General features: G+C 48.5%; 2 protein-coding genes across 5 annotated transcripts; both read left to right on the top strand.

Moving 5' to 3' along the window:
- Positions 1 to 2,037: 2,037 nt before the first annotated feature.
- Nme4 (NME/NM23 nucleoside diphosphate kinase 4) lies at positions 2,038 to 7,573 on the top strand. 3 transcript variants are annotated; one of them, XM_076937117.1, is made up of 6 exons: positions 2,038 to 2,194; positions 3,584 to 3,717; positions 3,896 to 3,997; positions 4,127 to 4,239; positions 7,239 to 7,326; positions 7,434 to 7,573. In XM_076937117.1, the coding sequence occupies exons 1-5, from the start codon at positions 2,050 to 2,052 to the stop codon at positions 7,297 to 7,299; spliced, it is 555 nt and encodes a 184-aa protein (XP_076793232.1). In that variant the 5' UTR covers positions 2,038 to 2,049; the 3' UTR covers positions 7,300 to 7,326; positions 7,434 to 7,573. The 3 variants fall into 3 exon arrangements, with proteins under 3 accessions (XP_076793232.1, XP_076793233.1, XP_034363174.2); XM_076937118.1 differs by lacking the exons at positions 7,239 to 7,326; positions 7,434 to 7,573 and adding an exon at positions 4,331 to 5,910; XM_034507283.2 differs by lacking the exons at positions 7,239 to 7,326; positions 7,434 to 7,573 and adding an exon at positions 5,917 to 6,340 and having other exon boundaries at positions 2,039 to 2,194.
- Positions 7,574 to 7,674: 101 nt separating this feature from the next.
- Decr2 (2,4-dienoyl-CoA reductase 2) lies at positions 7,675 to 14,645 on the top strand. 2 transcript variants are annotated; one of them, XM_034507281.2, is made up of 10 exons: positions 7,678 to 7,833; positions 8,000 to 8,131; positions 8,923 to 8,991; positions 9,872 to 9,923; positions 10,476 to 10,611; positions 11,731 to 11,855; positions 11,927 to 12,020; positions 12,189 to 12,293; positions 12,911 to 13,128; positions 13,951 to 14,645. In XM_034507281.2, exons 2-9 carry the CDS (start codon positions 8,052 to 8,054, stop codon positions 13,126 to 13,128), a joined length of 879 nt encoding a protein of 292 aa, XP_034363172.1. In that variant the 5' UTR covers positions 7,678 to 7,833; positions 8,000 to 8,051; the 3' UTR covers positions 13,951 to 14,645. The 2 variants fall into 2 exon arrangements, with proteins under 2 accessions (XP_034363173.1, XP_034363172.1); XM_034507282.2 differs by lacking the exon at positions 8,000 to 8,131 and having other exon boundaries at positions 7,675 to 7,833.
- The last annotated feature ends 2,070 nt before the right edge of the window (positions 14,646 to 16,715 follow it).

The following is a 16,715-nucleotide window of genomic DNA, read 5'->3' as shown; positions in this document are numbered from 1 at the left end:
TTTACTCATCATATACATAAAATAAATAAATAAAATCTTAAAAACAAACAACAAAGCCCAAAACAAACAAATAAACAAACAAAAAAATCCCAAAACAACAGCCAGAGTGCAGTGCCACCACCAGGCAATGCTTCTGTTTTCTTCCTTTTTAAGATTTTTGTTATTTATTTTATCTGAGTGCTCTGTCTGCATGCATGTACACCTGCCTGCCAGAAGAGGGCATCAGATCCCATTGTAGAATGGCTGTGAGCCACCATGTGGTTGCTGGGAATTGAACTCAGAAAGAGCAGCCAAGTGCTCTTAACCACTGAGCCATCCTCCAGCCCTGGCGATGCATTTAATCCTGTTATTTAAATAGAACTCTGTGAGTTCAAGGCCAGCCTGGTGTACATAGCTAGTTCCAGGCCAGCAAGATACATGTGAGAGCCTATTTAAAAAAAGAAAAAAGAAAGGAAGGAGGAAGGAAGGAAGGAAGAAAAAGAAAGACAGGCAGACAGGAGAATAAACAACTGAGATACATGAGGCTCTGTCTTATAAAACCATGAATAACAACAAAAACATACAAACAAAATAAAAAACTAACTAAATAAATAAGTAGACCTAAATCTCTATCAATAACATTTAAATATTAATGAACTAAGTACTAAAATTAACGGCAGAGAGAGAGGATGGGGGGCAAGGCTAATGAGGGCCAGAGGCTGAGGCAAGAAGACAGCTTAAGCCCAGGAGTTGGAGCCAGGCTGAGCACAAGAGAGAGGCCTCATTCCTCCGCTTTGTTCTGTCTTTCCCCCTTCAGCACTGGGATTGAATTTAAGTCTTTAAGACAAATTTTGTTTAATTAGTTTATGTTGTTTGGCTATTTTCCCTGTGTATGTTTTACCTGGACACCACCCATTTGCCTGGCACCTGATGAGCTCAGAGGAGTGTGTTAGATCCCCTAGGTCTGGAGGTATAGACGGTTGTGAGCTTCTGTATGGGATCTGGGAATCAAACCATGGGCCTCTGGAAGAGCAGCCAGGTCTCTTAACCCCTGGACCACCTCTGCAGTCCTAGCAGAATATTTTCTTTCAAGTTTACACAGCTTGTGAGAGTCTATTTCATAAAATAATAAAATAAATGTTAAATGAATAAATAATTTGAGCCTTGTCTGGGAGAGTATCCCTCTTGTCCCAGCCCGAGGGACACGGAAGGCATGAAGATCATGAGTTCCAAGCCAGCAGCTGCTACATATGAAATGCAGGGACAGCAGCAAGGATTACACCTTTGTCATAAAGTCAAATAAAACAATTCCCAGCTCCCACCTGTGGTACAGAGGAGAGATGGAAAGATGGCTGAGTGGTTAAGAGAGTACCACTTGCTCTCCCAGAGGACCTGAGTTCGGTTTCTGGCACCCATCCCGGACAGCTCACAACTTTTCAATGTAAATAATTTTTCTTTGGGAGTGGATTGAGAAAGGGTTTCTCAGAGAGTTTGCCTCTACTTTCTGAGGGCTGAGATTAAAGGAGTAAGTCATGACCACCCCGCTAGTATATTTTTTCAAATGTTTTTTTTAATCTAGAGAGAGGTTTAAACAAAAATTTTAAAATTCCAATAAACAAACAAACAAATAAATAGATAGATAAATGAAAAATTAAGGATGTAGTGACAGAACTGACAAATAGTTCAACTGTCAAACCTAGTTAGAGCCAGTTGGTATTTACGATAGCTACTCCTCCCATAAAGTAGATAACAATATTGGACTGTGCGGTATGAAAACAAGTATATAATCTACAAACTGAAAGGGCAACTGCAAAATATATATATATATATATATATATATATATATATATATATATATATATATATATATATATATTTCTTTGCTTTTCTTTTTTCCCTGCAGTACTGGGGTTGGTCGAGCCCAAGGCTCTGCTCATGACGGTCAAGCGCTCCTGACTGAGCTGCACCCTGATTTTAACGGAGATTAGTGCTTGAAGGCCACCAGCTCCAGGCGACAGGGTGCGGGGCCCCAGTGGGCCCCTTGGGGTGGAGGCGGGTCGGGGCGGGTCGATGCGTGGCACCGCCCACTGCCCTCTGCGCGCTGCGTTCCGTGCTGCGCCTGCCCGCACCATGGGCTGCCTGTTTGGGGGCGCCGCGCTGCGGGCGCTGTTGTGCGGGCCACGCTTTCAGTGCCTGCTGGTGCGCCCCAGTTCCGGTGAGTCCTGTGCCCGTGGGGAACTGGGCGGATGGCGGCTGCGCGGCCTTTGTTTGCGCACGTGCGACAGCCAAAGGCTTGGTCTTGTCCCGGAGGACTGTGCAAGTCCAACCCTCAGCAGCCAGGGACAGGGCTTTTAGCAGAAGAAAGCCAAAGCCTATGCGGGGAGACTAGCGGACGCGTGGCTCCTGAAGCTATGGGGCCACGTTCTCTCTATGGAACGGTTGTTGCCAGGGTATTAAAACCTGAGCCAGAGCAGGCCTAAGACAACCCGGCCATTTCCTGGGGTCTCGGCCCTTGTTATCCATTCATGAAGTGCTTTCTGAGAGCCAGATAATCGGTATTCCTTTCATGAACCCTGGAAAATGAATAGTCTCACTAAGGCACAGACGAGCAGGCATCAGCGTTCTGGGGCTACCCTGGGTCTCCTGTCACTTGGGGAACTTGTGAACTTGTAAGTTCAGGAGACATTCCCCCCCCCCCTTTGTTTTCGGCCTGTTGAGTTTAGTGGGCCTCCATTGTGGCCTGAGCATAGAGCCTGAACCCTCCACTCTAACTTGGTGTTTCTCCTAACTTTGGTCCATTTTTGTGAGACAGTCAGGGGCTAGGACCCTCTCAGAAGTAGTATTTGGTCTTGGAAGAACACTCAATGCCCTGGCTATAGCAGGAGCTTGAGGACAACTGCAGACTCCTTTAAGTGTCCTGAGGGGCAGCTATGTTCCTGTCCTACAGGGTGAATCATCCTCTCCCAGTCCGTATGAAGCCCTGTTCTTTGGTCCTCAGCACTCAGCCCGCCTAGACATTCTACATGAATAATACTCCTTGATTTCTTTTTCTTTCTTTCTTTCTTTCTTTCTTTTTTTTTTTTTTTTTTTTGGTTGTTGTTGTTGTTGTTGTTGTTTTCAAGACAGGGTTTCTCTGTATAGCCCGGGCTGTCCTGGAACTCACTCTGTAGACCAGGCTGGCCTCGAACTCAGAAATCTGCCTGCCTCTGCCTCCCAAGTGCTGGGATTAAAGGCAATATTCCTTGATTTCAGTGCCATTTCTCCACTCCTTTCTGGCAGGCCTGGGGGTCACACACTGTGATACCTGGAGTCATGTGAGGCCAGACTCAAGTTTTCTTTTCAGGGGAGAGGGGCGTCATCACCAGGCCTCTCTGGCCCTTAAGTTATCTGAGCCTTTTCAGGGAAACCATCTCCACCTTGGGCAGCTTCTGCTACTGCCCAGGCAGCTCCTGTTTGTATTTGTTTGTGTATTGTGGCAGGCACTTTCCAGTCCTGTGATGTCTGAGCTCCATCAGGGATCTAGGTGGGAGAGACCTGAAAATATGGACCATCCTCACCCCTGACCTGTCCTTTTTTTTTTTTTTTTTTTTTTTTTTTTTTACAGGAGGCCCCCCCTGGCCCCAAGAGCGGACCCTGGTTGCTGTGAAGCCAGATGGGGTACAGCGGAGGCTAGTGGGGACTGTGATACAACGCTTTGAGAGGCGGGGCTTCAAGCTGGTGGGGATGAAGATGTTGCAGGTACCCGCCCTTGCGCTGTGGTGTCCCTGAAGTCTCCTAGCACTGGCAATTGCAAGGGTCGGGAGGTAACCGCTGTGGGAGCTAGCTTCTGTGGTTGTGTCTGAAAGGTACCCCAAACTCAGGACACCAATTACGGTCCAGATCTCCAAGGGTTGGTGTCACCCCTCTTTCCACACAGGCACCAGAGAGCATCCTTGCTCAGCACTACCGAGACCTACAGAGGAAGCCATTCTACCCAGCCCTCATCAGCTACATGAGCTCTGGGCCTGTGGTGGCCATGGTACAGCAGGGCAGGGGCAATGGAACGGGAATTTGGGGTGTCCTTCCCCAAGCAAAGGAAAGGGCTTTGATTGAGCCCAGGCCACGTGGGGTCCCCAATTTCTCTCGAACCTCCATATCTGTGCTGCAGGTCTGGGAAGGCCACAATGTGGTCCACATCTCAAGGGCCATGATAGGACACACCGACTCAACAGAGGCAGCCCCCGGGACAATCAGGGGCGACTTCAGTGTTCACATCAGCAGGTATGGAGGCCCTGACACCCTTAGTCTCCCAATGTGGGGTAAAGAAGGTCAGTATTAGTCAGGTAGTGGTAATACAAGCCTTTAATCCCAGCACTCAGGAGGCAGAGGCAGCCGGATCTCTGTGAGATCGAGGACAGCCTGGTCACAGAGGGAGTTCCGGGACAGCCAGGACTACACAGAGAAGCCCTGCCTCAAAAAGGACAAAAAAAAAAAAAAAAAAAAAAAAAAAAAAAAAAAAAAAAGGACAGATCCTTGAGAAGTGGGTATCTTGTTGGGCTGAAAAAAAAAAGCCACTTTTCTTTTCTTTCTTTCTTTTTTTTTTTTTTTTGAAATAAGTTTTTAGGAAGGCCAGACCAGCTCTGAGCTTATGTAGTTCAGGCTGTCTTGAACTTTTTTTGTTTTAAAAGATTTATTTAACCGGGCGGTGGTGGCGCACACCTTTAATCCCAGCATTTGGGAGGCAGAGGCAGGTGGATTTCTGAGTTCGAGGCCAGCCTGGTCTACAGAGTGAGTTCCAGGACAGCCTGGGCTATACAAAGAAACCCTGTCTCGAAAAACCAAAAAAAAAAAAAAAATTTTTTTATTTTGCTTATATAAGTACATTGTAGTTTTCTTCAGACACACCAGAAGAGGGCATCAGATCCTACTACAGATGGTTGTGAGCCACCATGTGGTTGCTGGGAACTGAACTGAACTGAACTCAGGACCTCTGGAAGAGCAGTCAGTGCTCTTCACCACTGAGCCATCCTCCAGCCCCTGTCCTGAACTTCTTATCCTCATGCCTCTACTGCCTGAGTGTTGAGCTTACAGCAGGCTTCCGTGCCTGACTAAAATCACTTTTTCCTGCCTTAGTATTCTGTTTTTTGGTCACCAACCATGAGGGTCGTCTCTGATAACTGGAAGGGAGAGAGGCAGCTCTCAGAAGCTGGTGTATAGGCTGGCCTCAGAGCTTGGAAGAAACTGAGGCCCGGAGAGATGCAAATGTCCTGCCCCTGTTACTGCACACTGTTTCCTCTCTCCCTTCAGTTTTCTCAGATAGGCGCGAACATAATCTAGGCCGGTCTCAAACTGGTTATGTTGCTGAGCACAGCCACGAGTTTGTATTCTCCCTGTCTCTACCTCCCAAGAACTGGATTATGGTGCTAGGGACCAAATTCAGGGTTTTGAGCATGCTAGGCAAGCAAGCACACTACCAACTGAGTTTCATCTCTAGCTCTGGTCTCCCGTTTGTTTATTTATTTTTATTTCATTTTAAATTGTGTGTGTGCCTGTGCCTGTAGTGTCTGTGGGAGTCAGAAGAAGAGGACGTTAGGTGCCCTGGAGCTAGAATCACAGGTAGTCGTGAGCCACCATATTTGGATGCTGGGAACCAAGGTCAGGTTCTCTGTAAGAGCAGGATGTACTCTCAACTGCTGTGCTCTCTCTCCAGCCTGTCTTCCTTTCTGAGACAGAGTCTCCCTCTCTAATCCAGACTGGCCATGAACTCAAGGCAATCCTGCAATCTCAGCTTCTTCAATGTTGGTGTTATAGGCTTGTAGCACTGTAACCAGCTCCAAAATCCCTTTTTCTTCTATACAGTCACCTTGTTCCCCTGACAGAGGGCAGCAGGCTAGAGGCAAGTTATCCCTGAGGCCCCTGTCCCTGAGACACGGACTTCACCTTTCCCACCTCTCACAGGAATGTCATCCATGCTAGCGATTCTGTGGACGGGGCCCAGAGGGAGATCGAGCTATGGTTTCAGAACAGCGAACTGTTGAACTGGGCAGACAGTGGTCACCATAGCAGCTGCTACCCTGCCTGAGGGTTTGCACTGCCTTCTGCACTTCAGGGCTTACCAGTGACCAACTACCTCTGTCAACAAGAACTCAAACCCACATGCTTCCCATGTCCCCAAACCACTCCCTACTCCCTCCCCCTCTGTCCAACTCCAACCCAGGGGAATCTAAGTCTCATCTTTATGTGCCTTTTTGTACCCTAAACCAGCACAATATTGGACCATATCCTTGTATTAAAAAGCGCCAGACAACCTTTGGGGCATTGTCAAAGGTGACTTCGCCTGCCTCAAAGGAGAGACATTAAAATTTTATGCTTAAAATGGAAATGGTCTACTTACTCTTTCTGCTATCTCAGCATTGTGTGACCTTTTTCTGGGAGATATGAACAAATGCTTGTTCACCCTCCTGTGGGGCACCCATAACAGACCTGAGTAACCATTCCAAGCATTCTCAGTTGGTGAACCCATGAGTTCATTGGACTGGCTTATGGGAACATGGATGAAAGATAAGCCACAGAAGCATGGGTGACCTCAGAACAGCTGAATTATTGAAAGGTTTGCTCCCCCCCACCCCCAGCATGGACAGTGACAGCAAGCCTGATGGACTCCTGCTTTCAGTTAACCTACCTCCTATTTACCCTAGCATCCCTGCCCCAAGACCCCTGGGAGTAGGAGGTACTAGGTGAGGAGTTACAGCAAATGTATAATACCCTGAATTACTACTCTAGTCCCAGCTACCATCCTATTCCTCTTACTTCATTGGCACGACTATAGGGCCAAGCTATAGGTCACCACAGCATTGATGCTCCATGATGTCCCATGGTCATGTCATATGTGGAGGAAATTGCTTTACTCAAGTACTCTAATGAGCGTTTTTATGCATGCTGTAAACAGTAGACCTGAAGCTCAGAGCTTTTAATCCCTAGAAGGAAGATCCCTTGACTTTGGTTAAATATATGAACCAGGCAAAAGTTCAGGACCCATGAAATTAAGAATCCAAACAGAGTTCTTCCACTGGTGTTGGTATAGCTCTTGCCCACCTGATTCCTCTGAGAGGGTGGCAGGGAAGAATAGATGGGGCCTGAGGCTTCTTCAAGGCCCAGTGAGCCTGCAATAGGAGTACACACCAGTCTTTATGGGTATTGTGTGTCAGGTCTCCTGAAGTTAGAACAGTTGAGGCTTACACTTCAAGAGCTACTCTCATCTCTCCCTCAATGCAACCCAGGCACGAGAGAGTATCCTTCACTCCTGACCTGATGTGGTCCATGTTGACAACCACTGCCTGATGTCCATTTATTTTCACATTGATACATGTAAGTCACATCTCACCCCGGATCCTGGAGTCACTGATACAGTAGCAAATATATCATGACCGCTTAGGAGGCTAATTTGACAAGTCATTTCGCTTTTTGACATCTAGACAATGGAACTCTGCCTGAGCAGCTTCGCTTGAACTTCAGTGCAGTGATCCTTGCTAGCCAGCAAGAGGGTCACACTGGATTTCCACCCGAATTAGCCACGAGAGGGAGCTATTGGGTTTGCAAGCTCCTGATCTTCTGCACTGCGGTGAGGCGGGGAGTATCCAAGAGGCAGTCGGGAGTCCCACTTTCACAGCTGATACCACGCCGCCTGGCCAGCTTGGGTACATGAACTAAGTAGCTGCACCGACACCAACTGGGAAAGGAACTGGGGATTTAACTGGCCTCTGCCTCTCCATCAGTGCCTCCTCCCATTCGTAGTCCCAGCAGGCTGCGCGCCACCAAGGGCGGGGTGTCCGCCTGGTTGACCGAGAAGCGCTGGAAGCTGGGAGTCGCAAGAAGGTATGTGATAGGAAGGCGTAAAGCTCCGAGGCACCTCCTTGGGGGTGGGGCGTCCCTGTTCCGTGAGTTTGGTGGGCGAGGTGGCTTGGGGGCAGAACTTTGTCCTGGATCTTTCTGGGTGGAGCGAGCAGCCTGCAGAACGTTGTGTATTGCATTGGAAACGTAGATCTGGTTCCCAGTTCTGCTGACCTCGCCACCCCGGACTGCACACAGCAATCATGGCACAGCCTCTGCCCGACGTTGAGGAGGATGACTGTCTTTCTGAATACCACCACCTCTTCTGCCCGGACCTTCTCCAGTGAGCTAAAGCAGGGAACCAGGGAGCGATCCGGAGTTGGGGCAAGGGTCAAAACGAATCTGCCAATGTGTGTTACAGCACAGAGGACAGATGCTCAGTACCCCGTTTCTGGGCAATCATAGATCTGAGGTTTCTTGGGGTTCTGGAAGGATGGGATGACAGGCTGAGGGAGGAAGCTTGCTCACTTTTGAAAACATGTCTCACTGGGTAACTTACTACCCAGAAAATTTTGGGCTAAATATTCTCCCTCACCTCCGAACTTCTAGAAAGACTAAAAATAACCGACTTTTAAAGATTGCAGTTTTGTGGCCAAGGATTTGTGTCTAGCAAATCCGTTGAGTTTCTTGCTCATCAGGAGCGTATTTTCTTTCACGACACTGGGTGAAAGTTCATGGGGTAAAAGGCCTCCGCGGGCCACTTATCTATTGACTTAAGTTAACAGTGAAATATCTATCTATAGTTTTTCGAGATGTGAAGCCCTGGCTGCCTGGAACTCTCTCTGTAAACCAATCTGAACTTTAATTCCTAGTCCCCCTGCTTTCCCCTCTCACAGGCTGGAATTACAGGCATACATCCACCGTCAAGCTAAAACACGGTTTTAAAGTAGATTCTAGGGACTGGAGAGATGGCTGAGTAAGTTCAGAGCACTTACTGTTCTTGCAGAGGACCCAGATTTCGTTCCCAGCATCCACACGAGGACTCAACTGTCTGTAGGCACACAGGCAAAACACTCACACTGGTAAAAACAAATACATATATTTTAAAATGACTACATTTTCCTGTTTTTGAAGGGACAAAGTGGCCTTTATCACAGGTGGTGGTTCTGGGATTGGCTTCCGGATTGCCGAGATTTTCATGAGGTACACACTACTCTAGAACGCCCCCTGCCACCTTACCTCCCTTTGTCTGGATCTCGGTGAATTTGGGGGAAATGGTTGAATGCTGCCCTGAGGGGAAGGCAGGACCTTTGGGGTCTCCTAGAAGTGGGTGAGACTGTGTGTGACTAGCCTCAGAGCCTTGTAGAGCCATGACAGAGCCAGGGTGCTGCTGTCATGGGAGAACAGTGTCTCTCGGACACTGTTTTGTGGCCTCATTGAGAGGGTTAGCAGCTAGCAAAGCTGGTAGAGGCTCAGAACTGGCCTGAGGTGGAGGTAGAAGAACCCTTCTCCAGGCCTCCCCAGGACTCAGCTTCTCACAGCTGGACACAAGTCCCACAGGAATTAGCCCACGTGGTAGGTTATTATTCAGAGGTGGTGGCTTTATGCAGTTTCTTCTGGTAGAACAAAGTTCTGTCTATTCAAAGTCATGAAGTCCAGATAAGTTAGTGCAGCTTCTGTGAAAACCTGTGGAGCAGGTTATGTACACTGTTGTCACCGGGAGGCTCCCTCTCTCAAAACGGGCTCCTTGTCCATTACTCCAGTGCCCCAGGCAGGCCCTGCACAGGTATGGGAATGGCACCAGTAACCTACTGCACTCTGCCATGTGCATGGTATCTGGGGCAGGGTATCTCAAACCAGAGACACATCACAGAAGCCTAGGAGTGGGCAGTCATGGCATCCAGAAGTCTATCTAGACTTACTCAGCTGTGCCCATTGCCAGCCATGTTTCGGTCTTGATTCCTGGCTCAGGCTAAAGAACTAAGAAACCTGGGGGAGTTCCTTCTGTAGTAGTACCTGGTGGGAGCCCCCTGGGGCGTGTCCCTTATACTTTTCTTCTCTGGCCTGCCATCTGGTTTTGTAGGCATGGCTGCCACACTGTCATCGCCAGCCGGAGTCTGCCAAGAGTGTCCATGGTGAGAAGAAGTCTGTGGGGAAAAGTCCTGAGACCCAGAGGATAGAAGCAGAAGATCTGTTTCTTCTTGCATAGAGGAACACAGTGGAAGTGGACCCTCAGAGATCCCCTTGTTCTTTTTAGAAGTTTGGTTATTGGGTCACGGTTTTAGAAGTCATCTGGTTCCAGAATGGTTCAGTAGGCTCAGTAGTGTTGAAGGACATCATTTCAGCCACTTAGGTCCAGGGGGAAGGGCCTGGAGGGTAGGGAGAAGGTGGGGTCTGGACAGGTCACAGGTTATAAAGAATGCAAGAAGTCTTACCAACATCCACCAGGGGTCTGGCCCTATGAGGTGGCTATTTTCAAGCTAAGTCTCCCTGGCAGGTACCCCAACAAACTTGGGGTCCTAATGTAACACAGATTAGTTATTCCCATGAAGTTTCTTTCTTTCTTTTTTTTTTTTTTAATTTATTTATGGGTGTGCTACTTCAGACTGAGGGTGCTACTCCGGGCTGAGGCTGCTTCTCTTCTCTGGGCTGAGGCTGCCGTCCAACTCTTTCTCTCTGCTGTCTAGGCTGCTAAGAAATTGATTGCTGCAACCGGGAAGCGGTGCCTCCCTTTGTCTATGGATGTCCGATTGCCCCCAGCTGTCATGGCTGCTGTGGACCAAGCACTGAAAGAATTTGGCAAAATCGACATCCTCGTTAACTGTGAGTATGGATTAGTGAGGCCACAGTCTTCTGATAATTTGGAAGCTCCAGAACTCTGTTCCAGGGACAGTGATGTGACAGAGAGCCTATGTGTTTGTCTTGGCTCAACTTGGCCTCACAATTGCTAGAGACTGAACTCAGGCAAAAGCTTCTGTCTTGGCCCAGCTATGACCTTTCTATTTGCCAGAGGAACAATCTAGAGTACAGGCTCTGTCCTGGACTACCTTACTCTTTCCGAGTCATGGGCCCGTAAATCCTAAGCTACCCTGGATGCCTTCTGAACATGACTAAGTCACATACAGGTTGCTTTGTGTACTGAAATGTCTACTTTAAAAATGTGGGTTGGGGCCTGGCAGTGGTGGCACACGCCTTTAATCCCAGCACTTGGGAGGAAGAGGCAGGTGGATTTCTGAGTTTGAGGCCAGCCTGGTCTACAGAGTGAGTTCCAGGACAGCCAGGACTACACAGAGAAACCCTGTCTCAAAAAAAAAAAGAAAAAGAAAGAAAGAAAGAAAGAAAGAAAGAAAGAGAGAGAAAAAAAAAAAAAAGGAAAAGAAATCTGCCTGTCTCTACTTCTCTACTTCCTGGGAATAAAGGTATGTGCCAACATGTGCCACCATGCCTGGATAAAGGCTCTATATTCAAATAGGGCTACATTCACAAAACAGAACAACAAAACACCATCAAACAAGCCAATAAACTGCAATAAACTGTCATCTGTCTGTCTGACTGTCTGTCTGTCTACCCATCTATCTAATCTATCTCCCTATTTTTGTGAGAGAGAATCTCCTATAGTCCAGGCTAGGATCAAACTTACTATGTCCATGAGAATGACATTGAACTTCTGATCTTTTTGCCTCTGCCCCCAAGTGCTGCCTTCATACTTAGTCTTAGGAGTCCTCTTCTTGGCATATAGTCTTCTATTCTGTGTTTGTTACCCAAGAAATCCTTTGAGTGCATGGTGTTCTGTTTTGTCTAGCTTAGACCACTTTAAGGGTCTCCATACTCTCGCTGCCCTCAGAACGTCAGGCTCCTTTTTATACGCTTGACAGGGCTTAGCCCGTTAGCGCCCTGTATTCTCAGAGCCACAGGTCACCAGCTTTCCCCTCTGTTCTCTAGGTGCAGCTGGAAACTTCCTTTGCCCTGCCGGTGCTTTGTCTTTCAATGCCTTTAAGACTGTGGTCGACATTGACACCATTGGCACCTTCAATGTGTCTCGTGTGCTTTACGAGAAGTTCTTCCGGGTGGGTATCCTCCTGGCGGGGGCCTTTCCTGCTGTTGCTACCTGCTCATTGCCGTCCCTTATATGTTTCAGGACCATGGAGGAGTGATTGTGAACATTACTGCCACGCTCAGTATGCGGGGTCAGGTGCTGCAGCTCCATGCAGGCGCTGCCAAGGCAGCTGTGGGTATGTGTGCCCCGTCCACTGCCTCCCTTGACTCTCCCTGGAGGCTGATAATCTCCACATGAACTTAATCCTAGCTGTGGACACTGTAGAGCTCACACTGGCACTTGGGCTACCCCAGAGCAGAACAGCCTCACAATTTCCCCTTACATATGCATTTCTCTCGTGCAGATGCTATGACACGACACTTGGCTGTGGAATGGGGTCACCAGAATATCCGTGTCAACAGCCTGGCTCCTGGTGCCATCAGTGGCACTGAGGGGTTGCGGCGATTAGGTAAGTCTCTCTGGGAGTTTAAGACACACATCAAGCTGGGCGGTGGTGGTGCACGCCTTTAATCCCAGCACTTGGGAGGCAGAGGCAGGCAGATTTCTGAGTTCGAGGCCAACCTGGTCTACAGAGGGAGTTCCAGGACAGCCAGGGCTACACAGAGAAACCCTGTCTTGATCCCCCCCCCCCCAAAAAAAAGACACACATCAGAGCTTCTAGAATTGTAGCAGGACCTAAAAATTCTGTCTTCTGGGCAGTGGTTGCACAGGCCTTTCATCCCAGCACTTGAGAGGCACAAGTAGGCAGATCTCTATACATTTGAGGCCAGCCTGGTCTATAGAGTGAGTGACTTCCAGAACAGCCAGGCTAAACAGAGAAACCCTGTCTCAAAAACAAATACAACAACAACAATAACAAGTCAAGACGTTATCTAAATGTTTAACCTTCTACCCTGTCTAATTTGGCCTACTCTGAGGGTCTCCAATGTCCAAAGGGCATCACTTTGCCTCATGTGCTGTTGGCTTTGGTAGATCAACCACTGTTTCCAGATCTGGGTCAGGGAGAGAGCAGTAAGCACTGTGCTGTAGGGGTTAACTGGGGTCTGACTTCCTATTGCTTTCCAGGAGGCTCCATGGCCAGTTCGAAATTAAAGCATCCTTTTTCACCTATTCCAAGACTCGGAACCAAGACAGAGATCGCTCACAGTGTGCTGTACCTGGCTAGCCCTCTGGCTTCCTACATCTCAGGGATTGTGCTGGTGGTTGATGGTGGCAGCTGGATGACATTCCCAAATGACATTGAGCAATTGCTAGAGTTTGAGTCCTCCTCTGCTAAGCTGTAGGTAAGGTGTTGCTCCCACTTCTTGGGGTCCTCATGTCCTTGGATGCTCCATCTTTTATTCTACTAAATGCAGCTATAAGCTACCAGTCACTTTTTGTAGGAGCATCCTGGCCCCTGTCCTGGCACAGAGGGGGCCCTATGCCAGGTGGGCAGACACAGTCTCAAAGAATGTGAAGAAAATGGGCTCCTGACACTGAGTTTTTTCCTCAGTGATCTTACCTTGTTCCTATTGGAGGAATACAACCTTGAATTTGCAATTTTCCTATCTTAGCCTCTGGAGTGTAGAGATTACAGAAGTACATGCCGGGATACAACTTTTCTTCTTTTCTTTCCTTCTCTCTCTCTTTCTTCCTCCTCCTCTACTTTCTTCCCTTTTTCTTCCTTCTTCCCCTTCTCCCTTTTGCTCCAGCCCTGCTTGCTCTAGGCCCCGCTTGCTCCAGGCCTCGCTCGCCCATATGAAAGCATCAGATCCCATTACAGATGGTTGTGAGCAACCATGTGGTTGCTGGGATTTGAACTCATTACCTCTGGAAAAGCAGCAAGTGCTCTTAACCACTGAGCCATCTCTCCTGCCCTCCTCTTCCTCCTTCTCTTTCTTTTCCTCCTCCTCCTCTTCCTCTTCCTACTTTTTCTTCTTCTTCCTCAACCCCTTCCCCTTCCTCTCCTTCTCCTTCTTCTTTTTCTTTTTCCTCTTCTTCTTCCTTATAAGTTCATCAGAGGGCAAAGTTTATTCAGTGTTAATTAATGATTAATTTTTAATTAATTAATTAATTAATTTTTTTTACATCCTGATTGAAGCTTCTTCTCTCTCTTCTCCTTCCAGTCCCTCCCTCTCCTCAGCCCTTTCCCTGCCCTCCCCTTTTTTCTCAGAGAAGGGGAGTCCTCCCATGGATATACACCTTCTTCTTTTTAAAGATAGGATCTCATGTACTAATATTATTTAGCTGAAGATGATTTTACAAAAGAGCCATCCTTCCAATTTTCGCCATCTTTGAAGATCACACCCAAGGCTTCAAGCAGAATCAGCTGAACTACGTCCTCCACGCCAGGATACATCTTTGGACATGTAAACATTGTACCTAAGTCAGTTGTATTGAGGAGGTAGTGTTCTTCATGGGGAATACCTCCTGCCTCACACAGGTCTGCAGTCACATGAGAAATGTCAGATCTGATTTGGAAATCTGAGCCCATTTGCCCTGCCTCTGGGATCAAGCTCTTTCCATGTGTTGGCGCTCTCTCTCTCTCTCTCTCTTTTTTTTTTTTTTTTGTTAGTTAGTTTGTTTGTTTTTCGAGACAGGGTTTCTCTGTGTAGCCATGGCTGTCCTGGAACTCACTCTGTAGACCAGGCTGGCCTCGAACTCAGAAATCCACCTGCCTCTGCCTCCCAAGTGCTGGGATTAAAGGCGTGCGCCACCACTGCCTGGCCATAAATGCATTTTCTTGTAAAAAGTATCTATGAGTTGGAATTTGTAAAAGTTTCTAGAAAGAAAATTTAAAAGATTAATTCTATCACTGAAATGGTAGTTGTTTCCTGTCTTTTTTCTGTGTCTCTTTAGCTTCGTTGGTTCTCATGCCCCCTTCCCACAAACTGAGCAAAGTCCTCCCCCTCATTCCCTCCTCCCCCTCATGCCCTCCTCCCACCAACTGAGCCAAGTCCTCCCCCCTCATGCCCTCCTCCCACCAACTGAGCAAAGTCCTCCCCCTCATGCCCTCCTCCCACCAACTGAGCCAAGTCCTCCCCCCTCATGCCCTCCTCCCACCAACTGAGCAAAGTCCTCCCCCTCATGCCCTCCTCCCACCAACTGAGCCAAGTCCTCCCCCTCATGCCCTCCTCCCACAAACTGAGCAAAGTCCTCCCCCTCATGCCCTCCTCCCACCAACTGAGCCAAGTCCTCCCCCTCATGCCCTCCTCCCACCAACTGAGCCAAGTCCTCCCCCTTATGCCCTCCTCCCACCAACTGAGCCAAGTCCTCCCCCCTCATGCCCTCCTCCCACCAACTGAGCCAAGTCCTCCCCCTCATGCCCTCCTCCCACTAACTGAGCCAAGTCCTTCCCCCTCATGCCCTCCTTCCACAAACTGAGCAAAGTCCTCCCCCTCATGCCCTCCTCCCACCAACTGAGCCAAGTCCTCCCCCCTCATGCCCTCCTACCACCAAGTAAGCGAAGTCCAACCCCCTTTATACCTTCCTCCCATCAACTGAGTGAAGTCTTCCTCCCTCATGCCCTCATCCCACCAACAGAGCCCAGTCCCCCCATCCCCATATCCTGCCTACCCCACATTAGCACAGCTTCCTGACCAATGGGCTCCAGATCAGAGGGAGGTGTGGCACTGTGGCCACCCTGGTGGGAGGAAACTTTTTTTTTTAAATATTTATTTTATGTATATAAGTATACTGTAGCTGTCTTCAGACACACCAAAGGAGGTCATCATATCCTGTTACAGATGGTTGTGAGCCACCATGTGGTTGCTGGGAATTGAACTCGGGACCTCTGGAAGAACAGTCAGTGCTCTTAACCGCTGAGCCATCTCTCCAGCCTGGGAGGGAATGTTTTTGTTTTGTTTTCCCTCTAAAACCCTTCAGCGCTATAATCACCTGTCTTCTTCGAACCCCTAGGTCAACTGCAAATCCTGAGCATGCTCTGCTGTTCGTGAAGTTTTACTCCAGGCCCCTTTGGCAAACACAGTCTTGAGCTCTTGGCTGTTGAGCCAGCTCAAGGAGGACACCATTTCAGCACTCAGTCAGTGTGTAAAGTATAAGCAGCCCTGCTGCCTCATCCACAGATGTTAGATAAGGGTCCACACTTACCTGCCAACTACAGCATGTGACCACCATGCTGATGCTCACAGAGCATTTGGTGTCCAGCCTTGTCTAGCAACTCTGGGTAGTCCAGATGAGTCTTCTTTCTGTGGGGTCTTAACAAGAGGGTGGCTATATTGTGCAGCCCAACGGAAGCCCATTGTCTCTTAGGGTGTTAGTCCTTTGCATATGCTTGCCCTCACACAGAGCCTTGCAGTGGCTTCATTAGAGACTGCCTCCAAGCTTTCTTTGCTCTCTAGAACTGAATGAAACACAGTGGTTCTCCAGGGAATCGGCCCAGGAAGAACGGGATGCAGCCTTGGGCAAGGGCTCGTTGAGCAATACACTCCTAGAGAAGGCAAAGGCAAGTGTGGTTTGAGGCAGGTACCAGGCTTGTGTTTCAACCACTCAAACAGCTGACCCCCAGCTTCCTTGAAAGCTGTTGTGTAGGCTGGACAGCTGGGCCTCCAGGTTGCTGCCTCTCTCCCTGCAAAATACCATTTGCATCTGCTGGCTTTCTTTGCTTTTAGGTTGTATGCATTTCACATACAGCCCATACCCTGGAAGGAGGCAGAGAAATGGTTGGCCAGCCTAGGGAGGCTAGCTACAGAGAGGATTTTGCATTTTGTGCTTGGCTCCAGCTGCTGTTGACAGATGCTGTGAAGTTCACCAAGGCAGGATGTTGGGTGTGGACTCCAAGTGATCCTGTTGTTGAAAACACCAAACACCTAGCCAAGTGTGTGGTAGTTTTGTACTCTCAGAACTAGAGAGGCAGAGGTAGGAGGGCTTC

This window comes from Arvicanthis niloticus, chromosome 6 (genome assembly GCF_011762505.2).
Source record: "Arvicanthis niloticus isolate mArvNil1 chromosome 6, mArvNil1.pat.X, whole genome shotgun sequence".
Taxonomy (NCBI): domain Eukaryota; kingdom Metazoa; phylum Chordata; class Mammalia; order Rodentia; family Muridae; genus Arvicanthis; species Arvicanthis niloticus.
Note: the sequence above shows the minus strand (reverse complement) of the source record. Positions and strands in the feature narration are given on the sequence as shown.